Source organism: Corvus hawaiiensis, chromosome 2 (genome assembly GCF_020740725.1).
Source record: "Corvus hawaiiensis isolate bCorHaw1 chromosome 2, bCorHaw1.pri.cur, whole genome shotgun sequence".
NCBI classification, from domain to species: Eukaryota; Metazoa; Chordata; class Aves; order Passeriformes; family Corvidae; genus Corvus; species Corvus hawaiiensis.
The window spans coordinates 112,026,517-112,040,744 of NC_063214.1; the positions used below are offsets into that span (position 1 = coordinate 112,026,517).

Consider the following 14,228-nt stretch of genomic DNA (forward strand, 5'->3'; position numbering starts at 1 on the left):
TGTGGGAATAGATGTTTTGCAGGATCACAGAATGGTTGAGGTTGGAAAGGGCCTGTGGAGGTCATCTTTTTCCAACCTCCCTGCTCGAGCAGGGCCATATAGAGCAGGTTGCTCAAGACAATGTTCTGCCAGGCCAGCTTGGCACATTTGCCATTGATGTTTTTGCATACTTCAGTGAGATCTTCTGGGAGCAGGGATTTGCCTCGGTTTTTTCTCACCAATGTATGAGAGCAGACTGTTTTCTTAGATTGTTTTTTGAGCAATTGTTTTGTTTTGTAGCCTACATTGAAGATGTGGCAAGATGTGTAGACCAAAGCAAGCGACTGATCATTGTCATGACTCCAAGTTATGTGGTAAGAAGAGGTTGGAGCATCTTTGAACTGGAAACGAGGCTTCGAAATATGTTAGTCACGGGAGAAATCAAAGTGATACTGATTGAATGCAGTGAACTACGAGGAGTTATGAACTACCAGGAGGTTGAGGCCCTAAAACATACCATCAAGCTCCTCACTGTCATTAAATGGCATGGACCAAAATGCAACAAGCTGAATTCCAAGTTCTGGAAACGTTTACAGTACGAGATGCCTTTTAAGAGGATTGAACCCATGACAAATGAGCAGGTTTTAGATGTCAGTGAGCAGGGGCCCTTTGGGGAACTGCAGACAGTCTCCGCAATTTCCATGGCTGCTGCCACCTCCACTGCTCTTGCCACTGCCCATCCAGACCTGCGCTCCACCTTTCATAACACATATCATTCACAGATGCGCCAGAAACACTATTATCGAAGCTATGAATACGATGTACCTCCTGCCGGCACCCTGCCGCTTACCTCAATAGGTAACCAGCACACCTACTGCAACATCCCCATGACACTAATAAATGGGCAGCGGCCGCAGACAAAAACTAACAGGGAGCAGAACCCCGAAGAGGCTCACACAAACAGTGCCATACTGCCCCTCTTGCCACGGGAGACCAGTATATCAAGTGTCATTTGGTGACCGACATGCAAGGGGCTGTCAACCCCCTTGAGTAGGAGCAGAGTCTGCAGTCTGGTGCCTGGAACTACATCCTCGACTGCTGCTGTTAAACATGCATTACAATCGATAAACGAGGAAAAACAGGGTCTTGTACATATGTTTTTGCAATTTCTTTGTAGCATCAGTCTTCCTGTTTTACCCATGTCTCTTCCCATTCACATTTTTGACTTTGTTTTATATGTCATTGGAATTTGTATATTTACTTTTTTTTTTTAAATGAAGAGACTGCTGTATAGATAGGAAACTTTTTTCTTCATTAGTATAGTTTTAGACTTTTTGTTTGATTGTTTATAACCTCTCTTGGGAATGCTTGGACAAAGCTATGTTGATATCAGAAGCACCATCCATTTTGTTGGCCTGCCTAGTCTGATTCCTGAAGGCCATGCCTGCTGCAGCTCACCTCTTTTGGAAAGTTTTTGTTCTTAGAAGGACCCCATCGCTCACTGAGAGCTCCAGTTTCATTTCTACTCCCGTAATGTGCACTGCTCCTTCCCTGCCCTTACAAAGACCCTCATTTGGGGTAACACTACAGTCTGATCATCTAACATGTAACTTGATAGATACCTGTCAAACAAAAGAAGATACCCAATCTGTATCAGTTGCTTCACGGTAGTCACTACAGAGTGTGTAGAAACTAGAGCCGGTTTCGCTTTCACTTTCTTGGGTTTGGGATTTTTTTAGTTCTTATTTTAAGAATGAGTTCGTTGTATCCCTTTTATAAATATAAAAGCAACCCTATTTTTAACATGTCCTGGAAAGTATTAATGTGGTTGTGGATTTTATTTTTTAAGCACTTAATTTTTTTTTTCTTTTCCAACTTTCAAAATCCTGCAAATAACATTTGCAAATGTCAGGCAAGTAAGACAAGTGAGGCAATAGGCACTGAAGTGCAGAGTCCTGCTGATATGTACACTGATGACTTCCAAACCAAAGGGGAATAAAAAAAGACAGTATTGCAGTTGGTTTGTCACGTTGTATTATAGAAAGTGTTATTTTCAAAAAAACCATAAGAGCAAAACATTATTTTCCTGTGGGTTTCAGAGTCCCTTGTATTTTAATGTTACAAAAACTGTATTTGCTTTAAAATGATATATTCAGGACGAAGAAATCTTCTTTCATTTGGTTTTAGCTTGTAACGATAAATAAAACTTTATTAATTTTGACATGAATTCAGTAAGAACTCAGGCAGAAAAAATGACATGATTACCAGAAATATAATTGTTTTCAGAATAAACTTTATTTATACAAAATTAATATTTAAATCAGACCTGGAAGTATTAAAAACACTTTATTCACTTTAATGAATAAATAAATTAGTTTTATTTTTATGTATGATTCTATCTTTGAGGAGTTGCAAATAATGCATGTACCATGGCTGACAGGGAAGAAAAAAAGCCCACCACTGTGTTTACATCCAGACATCTTTAAGACAACTTAAATGAGCACCTTGCTCATATTTATGTCTTAAATAACAGGAAGTCCTTTCTGGTTTTAGAAAGAGAGAGGAGTGGTGCAGCTCTGCAACATACTCAGGCCAAGCTCTCTGCTAGTCCCTGCTGGCAGAAGCAGAGGAGCTGGGGTAGAGTTACAGGTTGCAGCACACTGTCAGAGAGTCATGGGTTTGATTTACCCCCACTGAATCATAACTGGTGTCCTGGCAAACAGACCTTAGAGTCTATTTATGTAATTAATTAGCTTTAGATATTTTTATGGCAGCTGAATGATATCAGCCGATATAATGGATATGTGGGGTTTGCTCATCATGATTGTCACAAACCAGAAAAGTATATCCTATAATATTTTGGTCTTCTTAATGAGAAGTGAGCGGGGAGACTGCAGTTTGGGGGATGTTTGTGGGAGCAATCCAGTACTGACAGTGTGGGATGAAATGAATGTGCTCCTGTTGTGAAAGTCAAGAAATCTCAGTATCTGCATAAGAAGAAAATAGACTTTTGAGGTGTGCACCGATTTTTATTTGCTTAAAATGTTTATTTCTCTGAGATTTAGCTCAAGTCCTTTTCTACAATCTGTTCTTTATTATGGTGTCTCTGGACATGTGCCAAACATCCACAAAATAGAAATTAGGCTGCCAAGTCACATAAAATTTTAAGAGAGCTTTGCATTTTTGCTTCAAGAAAGCTATTATTTATTTGCTCTTACAGACACCTGTCAAGCACTGATGGCATTTTCCTTCATTCATCTGGATGCCTGTCCTGGTTTCCACTGGACTGAGAGGGGGAGAAGGGGAGGGGTTGAGCGAGCGGCAGTGTGGTACTTATTTTCCATCTGGGCTTAAACCACAACAGTCCCAAATACCCAGGATCCTCTGAAAGCAATGCATTATTTTTTTTCCCCTTTACATGCCCTGGTATAAAGACTGGGATGTGGAATAAATGTAAGATGAAATTATCTGACCACAGTCACATTTAGACAATTGGTAGGTGTTTCCTTAGCCACATGGGAAGTACTTTTCTGTTCCTCTACTTTTAGTGTAGATTTAAGCACTTTGAATAGCATGATTCAGGGATTGACAGATACTATTTGATACTCACACTACTTAAAGAAAGTTTTGCTTATAATGTTTTGTCTTAATATTAAATATAAGAAAAACAAACAAAAAGAAAAGAGAAACAAACCACAAAACCTGAAATAAATGGAGAAGCTGTCTGTGGCTTTAGAAACATTCCTCCTAAGTATTCCTCTTCTGTGAACAGCTGTGTGGGGAACAGAGAAGGAAAGTGTTGTGTGTTCACGTGCTCTATGCTTGACATAAGTTCTGTTGGAACACAAAAATAAAATGGAAAAAAAATCAAACAAACAAACGAAAACCAACAAAAACTGTCATTGCCCTAATTCTTAGGCTCCATCATTTTTTATGAAGGTGTTTTGGTTTTTGACAATGCAGCCTGAACTGTGCATGCAATAGCCACATATAAGGTTTAGCCATAAGCAAATAGCACTTTAGTTTAAAAAAGGCACAGTGTGATGATCAGAAAAACTTACTCTGCCTGGTCAAAAACTTTGGGTCTGTATGTGGATTCTATGCACGTGAATTATCCAAGTGTGGTGCTCTGTCTTTATAAGGCTCTCTCTAATCAGGGTAGTCCGTGTTATAAAAGGACTCTGTTGCACAGCTTGTGTAAATTCAGCATATAGGTTCTCCAGACAGCATACATAGCTGGACAGAAATAGGAGACTGTATAGAATGCAGCCAATTATTTTGAAGGCAAAATGCATTGCTGGGTCTGATTCTGTTCTCAGTTGCAGCACTATGATTTGAGAGTCAATCTAATAAATCTGAATGAGTGTATGATTGATTTGTGTGGGAGAAGAAAATTGGAAAAACAAAGAGAAAAAGAATTCATATTTGCAGTCTGTGGCAAGATGAAATCTTGGCTGCAAGGAAAGGAGCACCAAAATGCCTTTTGAATTTTAGTGGGGACCCAGTTCTCACCTGGCAGCCAACATCAAACACCTTCAATATGATCTGGTTCAGAGTTAAATATTGTTAGGCTTAGATACAAAGTAAGATTTTTCTATTACTGCACAGCTGTGAAAACCATGTATATGTTACATAATGGGTGATAATCAGCTTCAAAATAGCCAGAAAGCTTGTTATACCCGCCTGATCAAAATTCACAAAGTTTTATTTGGATATTGTGCATTAATGACACATTAAATTATACATAAAGCAGTGAGATTTGGGGGAAAGTGGCCTAGTAAACAAGAGTCCTTAATTTTTAAACTAAAATAACCAAAAAAAAAAAAAAAAAAAATCAAGTTAGTAAACCTAAGGAGACTTTAATTAAAATCCAAAGAAGGAAGAAAAACCCACCATAGTAAAGTAAGCTCAAAATAGAACAGAGGCCAATGAAGAATAAAGGGCAAAATACCCACTTGCTTTTTGACTGCATTGTGGTTTCTTTTGTCATGCAAAGCTCTGTACTCTGGCTGACCTACATCAAGCAACTGGCTTTTTTGGAGGCCATCCAGACAGATCAGCAACACAAATATGTCCCTGTATGTCTAATACACTTCCGAATGATTTTGTACTTGTTGATAGTCTAGCACAGAGAGATTTTTGTTTGTCTTCTGTTGTGATCAAGAGGATGGCAAAAATCTGTCAGCACTAAAAAAAACCTCTGTAACAGACTTAGTTTATTAACTAGAGTAACTATATTCCTTCACTCCCACCCCCTATCTGTTGTGCCGTTATTAGAACACTTTTTCTAACCCAGTTGAGAAATAGGTTAATGTGGCTGGCAACAGAAAAAATGTAAGCAACCTCATGAGTTTCCTTATATTATGAAGGCTGCAAGTTCTCCCTTGCTTTTTTTTTTTTTTTTTTTTGTATAAACTCATCTCTTCACCTCCTAAATAGCCCACTGAGTGGAGGTTGAAGAACACCATTGTGTCTTTAATTTCAGATTCAATGAATTTAGCATGGATACTGAACTGTTTATGATGTAATTTTGCTGGGCCATTTTCCATTGACTCTGGCTCTATCCTCCAAGAAGATGTTGGCAGCATCACACTTCACCAAACAGCCTTGACTTGATGTTCCAAAACTCAGGCTTGTTGCCCTGGGGAGTGAAAATGATAAAAATGTTTCAGCTGTTAAGAGTTTTCCTATGCCTTTTTGTTTCTTTGTTTGTTTAAATCCTGTTCATAACAAAGTTTGACTTTTGCTCTGGACTAATAAACTCTGGGGTTAGGTTTAGAGTCCACAGGGTCATGAAGTAGTTAGAGAAGAAATTAGAAAGGCAGCTCTGATACCTTATGTGGAAAACATATCAATTCTGAAGCTGTTCAGATTACTAAAAAATGAGTATATTTTGATTGAGGTTTTTTAAAGGGAAGTATTCAACTTATAATTACAACCAGTCTCATTCCAAAAGCTTATCAGCATTCTTAACAATAAATAGCCAATACCTTAGATAACATCATTTCAGAAACATTCAATAGTCAATTCAAATATTTTTATTTGGGGGAACTGAGTTACATTATTCTCTAGGATCTCAATATTAAATAAAATAGGTTATCTAGTACTGAGCTTACAGAGAGTACAAACATTTCTTTTCTTGATCACTAGTATTAGGAAAACAATTTGAAGCAAAATGTGAGAGCTAAGAATTTGAGGGGGGTATTATTGATACCTTTTTATAAAGACATTTCTTAACCATCAAGACATGACAAAAGGAATACACAAATTATTAAAAAAATAAAATGGATATGTTTTTTAACCTTCTATTTTTCTGTTAATCAAATATTATCTCTCTCTCTGCCCCCCTCAAAAATACAAAATCATCCAGGAGTAGTTAATACCTACTGAGCCCATACTCTCAAAACACATTTTGTGACTCATAAAGAAGTGCAAGCTAGAACAGGCGGCTGCACCACATGTCTGCGACTGAAAAGCTCCACAGTGGGGAAAATGTGTTCCTGTGCATGGAGAAGGAGAGCACAGACCCCTTTGGCCTCATGTTTAGTTACTCCTATGTCAGGTGGGAGCAGAAGGAACCATGGGCTCGATATACCACCACTGTCCTACTTGCGGTAGGCAACACACAGGGAAGGTGGGCAGTGAGTTGCTACTGATGTTAATGAAAATAAACATGAGAACCATCAGATGTGGAGGGACAGATACCCTATGGCAAAGCAGCCAGAAGAGCAGGAACAGCTGACAATATTTCCCATTTGTTCCATGTTCAAAGTAAACACCAGCACCGAGCATAGAGAGAGGTCAGCTTGCCAGGTTAGTGTGCAATCCACTAAATGACAGCTACAGAAAATTGCCATCTCAATCAGCTAACACCACACCTGAGCACTCTCACAGAAATTTCCATCCCATCCTGCCCCATTCCATCCTATCCTGTCCCATCTCATCCTCTCATATCCGTTTACCTTGCAGACTGAATTAGAAGTACAAGCACTTAAAGCTTGCTGTAAGGCCTAAGGTTGGGGTCCACATGAAAACTCTATGCAGAGATGTTTAGGGTGAGTAGATGTCTTCTTTCCTGAGAAGAGAGTTACAGGAGCAGTTTTGAGTCGAAAAAAGGTTGTATTTTTTTTCTCAGTTAGCACACCATTTTTCACATCCACATAGACTACTTATATGAAGCAACATCCTGATACTATTCTGACCTTCTACAATGTAAAAAAGAAAGTCTTGAAAATATCAGTTATGGGCTCAAAATATTCCATTGAGCTGCAAAGTCTGCACACACACTTGAAAAGCAAACCTAAATAAAGAAAATTAAATTAGCAATGCAATTACTTAACCTGTTTAAACCTGAGTTTACACAATTCTTTTTAAAGGGAAGGTTGTTTCCTCCTGATGTTTTGTAGGAAGTTAAGTAAGAGACTTTTCAAAATTTTCTCTCCATTCTTTGCATGACAGGTAAATCATAGAGAGATTTGTTTAGGAAATCTCGTTATTCATTGTAAGTTTAAAACACAAGTGGCAATGAATTTACAGATATAGAAGTTGTTTGCTGGAGTTAATATTCTCTGGTGAACAGCTAACTGCAGCCCTGAGTTCCTAGGAATACTTCAGTAGAAAATTTAAACAATTAGTATTAGAAGTTTACCTTCATCATCACATTGGAACATTGTACATTTGTCATCTTAAGACCCAGGCAACTTCAAATGGAACAATTATGTAAATACAAAGCAGTGAGGAGAACAGCGACACAACTGTCTCTCCATCTATCTCAGCAAAATAGTTCAGCGACATCAGGCTCCTTCTTTGAGACCACTAACCTATGCCTACCTCAGCAAAACGCATGAATCTGCAAACTGTGCAGATATCTGGGACAAAATTGTTGCAATAAGCACTCTCAAATCGTAGTCACATCACAAAAAGCACTTTATACAATTTTATTCCTGTACATAGGTATTTTAAATTGTAACCATTTAATTACAGAACTGTGCAACAAAAAATAAAATAAGTAGCATTCATAAAAAATCAAGGAAGTCCCAAAAATCTGGGTTTATTCATGGCATGACATTTCCCATGTGCTGCAAGGAGAAGACAAACTTGTAACCAAGCCATTGCCGGGATAATGTGACACAGATACATTGCTGGGGTGACACGGGGTGGGAGAGGTACAGGGAAGATCTTTTCTGGTCATGTCATGACCAGGTAGGTGAACACGACTAGCACTCATCTAGTCCTTCTGCCACAGGAAATTACAGATATCCTTTGCCTGGAAACCCAAATTTATCAGATACTTCCTTCACCACCTGTTTGCTGTCTGAAGCCATTTATACAATCTTGCTAGAGGCAGAAAATGTTTCTTTTCTAGGTAATAGGACCTACCTGAATATCTGCCAAATTTCCTATTGTAAATAATGGTGTCAGTTAAGTTCATCTCCTATTTTCTCCGATTACCTCTTCACTATTCTAAACAAAAGAGCTTGTGAACAGCTCTCAGTGCCACATAGCAAATACCACTCCTACATTTTTTTGATGTTGTTAGTTATTTGAAGATTGAGAAGCAGCAGCAAAGATGCTACCTGCTTGAAATGATGCTTGCCAAGTTGTTCTTTAGGGAATGTTGGAGAAAAATTCCCTTTTAGTCATCTTGGGCACCTTACCAGATATATGTCTTTCAAGATCCCTTCAAACAGCAATCTAGAGCATAAGGAGTTGGACACAGATTGAGAACCACATGCATTTAATTTTCAAGAATATTTTTATTCCTCATAGCTCCTTGAATTGTGCTTTTGTTTGTTTGGCTTTGCTTTGCTTTATTTTGCTTTGTTTTCATAAGGAGACATCAGGACTGAGATACCATTGCACTACATGAGTTTATTAGAAAGAACAGAGTGAAGTCCAGAGAACTGGAGTAAAGCAGACATAAACAAGGCTGAAAATCTCCTAACCATGCGCATGGCAGCTGTTCAAAGAGCTGCTGGATTTCCTTAGCTCCCACTTCAGTAAATTCTCCACTTCATAGCCAATCCAACTAAGGAAAAATGGTGCTTTCAGGTGCCATTATACCTGAGTCTCAGGCACAGTGAGTCTGATGCCCCTGCTCACTGAGAAATGAGCTTTCTTTGAAACGCTGAGGTTTCTTCCTCCAGCCTTCTGATTGCTATTTGTTAGCTTTCTAAGGCTCTCCAAATCCTTGGAGAATAAAATAAAATCAAATATTTCAAATTCAAGGTGAATCTATGAAATGTACAAAATCATCATCAGTTATTTCAAATAACTTACCAGAACACAGATATCTGCCCCTTCTTCCTGTAACTCTTACGGTTCTTCTGCCCTAGATAGTCATTTGCTGTAATTTATTTTACATGTCCTGTAAAAATATGACCTAAGATGTTTTTATTTTTACATTAATCAGCAAACTCATAAATAGTTTAATATAACATCTTCATCATAAAGTTTTGCAGATTTGTTAATGATTCATGTTGAGCATACTAATAAAGTTAAAGAAGGCAGCTGCCCCGTGCTGGGAAGTGGTGAAGCAACAACAATTAGTGAGTGGAGGATGCTATAAGACAAAATACTAATCTTAGCTTTTACAGGAAAAGGGAGTTAAATTATCTTCTCAACATGGCATCTAAATATCTGCTGCTGTCACTTGCAGCAGTTTCGAGCCACATATGAATTTTGCAAGAAAAGCATACAATTAAATTCTGTGCAGTTACTAGTGCCATGAGACTGTTCATAATATATAAAATTAAGCATATGCACCATTTCACAAGTAAATATTTTTATTAGCATATTGTACGTTCTGCACCTTCTTCAGACGACAAGAAATCAAAATAACCACAAGGATCTTTAACAGAAAAAACATGTGTCTAGTTGAAACACTAGAAGAAAAAAATCATCATGTTCTGTTTCATAAAAAAAGCTGCAAAAGTAATACAAATAAAGCAATTTGTCTAGGGGATTAATTTTCTTTAATTTTATTATGTTACTTTATTCATCTCAGAAGGAGCTCACTGTCCATAAGCAGAGTGCATAACACAACTCAAAAAGCATTAGTCCCTTCTTGGGACCCCACTATTCAAAATTAACACCTGGATAAGCATCTTGATAAAGCACTTTGTTAATAAAGCTCTCAGCTGGTCTTCCATAATCTCAGGAACCAGCAGAGTAGAACTGCTCTGTAGCTCCTACTGAATACATGTGCATACACTGAAGATATAAATGTATACTTACCATCTTTAATTTTGCATTGATGGAAGCAAAAAAGGAAGTGCCATGCTAGGCTTTGGCACCTTTTATCTTAATTTGCTTAATAGTTGATTAAAGTAAAAAAAAAAAAAATTCTACTGAAGTCAGCAGAATTAAGTGCAGCTGTGTATAACTGGTGCAAAATAAAGAGCAGAATCAGGCTCAGAATTTGTGGAAATAAATTTCTGGCTATTCTACAACATAATTGAAGATTCAGCATCATTACCTTTTCCAAACATCCATTACTATTGCCATATAAACCATAAATTATCATATGCATTCTTGTCAAGGTTTTCTTTAAGGCTACAGGTATGACTACAAACTGGAAAATATGTCTCTTTCTTTACATACTTTTTTCAAAATCATTAAAGTTAAAATAGAAGCACTACAGTTAAGTAGAAATGCATCAACCTATATTTATGCCTACTGTATATTGAAGATTTTACCTAAAGAGATTAACTTATATTTATTTTTTAAAAAATGAGATGGGTCATAGGTAAAAGGAACTGCATTTTTATAGTAATACTATACTTATTGCTGAGAAGAAAGACAGTCATGATCCAAATGTTACCTAGTTTCAGTGTATGTTACTTTAAAAAGAACATGTTTTATGTTATCCTAGCTTTTGGAAAATTCACCAAGCCTGGTATTAAAAAAAAAAAAAAAAAAAAAGAACAGCTTATTGTAATAACGATAACATATTAAACATTTTTGTATTTTCATCAATTTTATTCTTACGGGAGAAAAGACATCACTCACTAAATAGGAATGCTGCACATGTTAGCAATAGAAATATTGATTTTTTTTTTGTAACTTTGATTGCACTTGCCTTAACTTTTCCACACATATATACAAACACAAATAACACATAGAGGGGGGGAGAAAGAGGATTAGGGGAAATAAAACCCACAAAAGTAGGCAAGTTTTACATTATTTAATGACACATGAGCTTATTCAATATAATCCTTGTAAAGAGCACATGATGCCATAGGTTTGTTAAAGCACAAGGTGTACTTTGTCTAGATTAAAAAAAAAATGACGAAACAACACAAAACCAAACAAAAAAAAAACCCTTTTGGTGTGACTTTGATTTAGGTTTAAAAAAGTTGGATGTTTAAAAAAATCTTTATTACTTGCATATGAATATTTTTGTATGATAATATATGAAGAAAGTTTTAAAACAAAACAAAAAACCCCACTTGCTTTATAGTGTGCAAATTTTAGAGAAAAATAAACAGGGTATGTATCCAGTTTGTAAAACAATGTTCTCCTTTCAAGATTACTCTTTCAGTGACTAAATGCAAGGTTATGACAACTTGAAATACTCTTTTTGTGAACTGACAAAGAAAAAATAAAGCAATGTGAATAATTTGCGTATGCAAACTTTTTTTTTGAAAGAAATTGTTGCTAGTAGCAATACAAATTTAACAGCATGATAGGGAAGGCTTTAAAGATACCAGTTCAGTGATTTGACTAGAAGGGCATACTGGGCCAGAGCATACGCATTGGATAAGCTGGCACAGCTCCCCTGGAGGCAATGGAGCTGCTGCAGTTTACACCAGCTGAGAATCTGACTTCTAATATTTTCTTTCTTGTTGCTTCCTCTTGTTCTGCTGTTTTAATTCATAAGGATATTTTCTTTAGGATTTATAATTTTTTAATGTGGATTCTTTTTTCTTAGAAGCACTAAGGGTTATGGATATAATCATAGTAAGGCAAGAAGTGCAGTCTCATAACTTTCTGGGGCAAAGAGTTTGTGTGTGGGTGGTGCATATGTGTTTGATTTATTACAGCATCGCTCAAGTTTTGTGACAGTTTAGCTCCACTGGAACCACAGGGTGGCAGGGGAATACAGTAACATGGTGGGGAATAGAGTACCATGGTAGGGAATAATTTTTAGCAGTCCGTGTGTGTGTGTGGTGTTTGTGTGAGCAGCATGGAAGACCCTGACTGATAGAGAAACTGTAGTGGAACAGAAGGAGCTCAAATCACAGCAATGTTGTCGTTGTACCAATGAAAACAAAAAGGAAAATGTCAATGTCATAGGTTAGGGCATTACTGAAAAAAATGGATGAACGCTTTTCATTTTTAAGTTTGTTGAATATGACATCATGCCTGGGTCAGGACAAATTCCATCCTTGGGTTTCCGAACAGACTGTAAGCTCTGTGGTTCTCTTCTAAACTGCAGTGGCATAAATCCTTATCCAAGGCAATGGGTTTATACCCATGTTACACCACTCACATGAACTGCAATCAGCTTCTTTTTGGCCTTCCTATCAAGACCCTCACCTTCTGAAGTCCTAAAAGATGTAAGAAACACTGAACTTGTTTCCACTCTTTTGTTATTTTTTTAAAGCCGTGATTCTCCTCAGATGCCAGGGGAATTGCTCCAAATTTGAACGTCTGTAACACAAGAATTTGGGGCCTTGCAATAAGAGACAGGCACCAGTGCACAGCAGCTCTTACAAAGGTCTATTGTATGCCATAGCTGGAGCTTAAGTTGTCAAAAGAGCTGGTGATCTTCTGGCTCCAGAAGCCCAGGCCATAGACCACCCTGTGTCTCTGTAGCTCATGAGTATCACAAGACTTTTAAGATGTGACAACTGAATTGGTTTACCTGCAGCAACTCATATTAAAATGCATTTTTAATATTACTGTATTTTGCACCTGCAGTCTGGAGTCTGGAGTCAAGGTGAACTATATTAAAAAATATTGTTTCTACAGACAGTTACCCTTTTGAACTTTGTCTGCTTCATCTACTTCTCATGAGATTTTTATCTTTGCTATACAAAATATCAGTAAGATCATTTGAATAAATGATCATGATTTCACCAATATCAACACGATTCATTGGCCTCGTATGGTGGCAGGAAATGCATTTAGCATTAAATTAGACATCATAAGAGTTATGATTACTCAACTACCAGCATGTGACGTGCACAGAAATATGGTATCCACTGTAAATTCAAAAAATATTTATGTATATTTAGTTACATTTTTTAAATATTGCTATTTAACAGACATTAATAAAAAAGAATTGAAGAACATAATTCTCTGTTCTTTACTGCATTGCTCTGCACTCCTTGAAACTCTTAGACACATGACTAAGACAAATAAAAATGCAAAGATTTTATTAATTGCTGCTATTCTCTCCCAAAATCATGCATGTATGAACAGCCTGGGAAGCCACATAGGGCTGCATGCTTGAAGAGGGACCATCACATGAAAAAAGTACACAAGAATATTGCTTGAAGAGCACTGGAGTTTTGGTTTCAAAAAAAAATAAATAAAGACAGAGACAAACAAACAGAAAGAATAAAAGCACCAACTAAAAGCATTAAACTGAACAAATTATTTAGAATACTTCTGGACATCTTTCTTAGATTCCCCTGACATGGACCACTTAGAGTTATTCTTATAATCAATTGCATTGATTGATTAAATTCAATTTTCCCTCTCTTTATGAGTACTTATTTCCACTTTTTATTTTTCCCAACATATGTTTTTTATTTGGGAGGGGTTTTTTTCATACTTACTTTATTTTGCACAGATAATTGATTTTGGTAGTTAATAAAAAAAGTATATCATTTAAGTACTAAGTTTCTGTTAGGAATTTAGTGTTGTATCTGTAATTGAAACAGGTTTATGAACAGAGCTGTGAAATGGAACTATTCACATGCTGTGAGCCTGCATGTCAACTGTTGGATTAGGGAGATCAGAACATCATTTGAAGTAATACATACATAACTGAAAATTAAATGCTCAGGTATTTACAGTATCCACTGAAGTGTGAATAAAACTTGTTTGCAAGTAAAAAGCTGTTTTATTTCAACAGGAGAATTTTAAGAGGTGGGCTTCTGTTAAGCAAGAAATGTAAAAGGCACCCTGATAGTCATATACTATAAAAGGTGATGCTGAGAACAAGAGACATTATGATGCAAGACTGATCTGTAATTGTAGTTTAAGTTTTCAAAATCACTCCAGAAGTTCTGAGAAAT

The 14,228-nt window shown here is 36.8% G+C and overlaps 1 protein-coding gene across 3 annotated transcripts in view; it reads left to right on the top strand.

Annotated features, from left to right (window-relative positions):
• The window catches only part of IL1RAPL1 (interleukin 1 receptor accessory protein like 1), a 705,736-nt gene extending 694,129 nt beyond the window's left edge, over nt 1-11,607 (top strand). For all 3 annotated transcript variants that reach the window (XM_048288405.1, XM_048288412.1, XM_048288421.1), the window contains exon 11: nt 280-11,607. In XM_048288405.1, the coding sequence (XP_048144362.1) occupies nt 280-998 (719 nt within the window). In that variant the 3' untranslated portion in view covers nt 999-11,607. The remainder of the gene's footprint in view (nt 1-279) is intronic.
• Nucleotides 11,608-14,228: the final 2,621 nt, after the last annotated feature.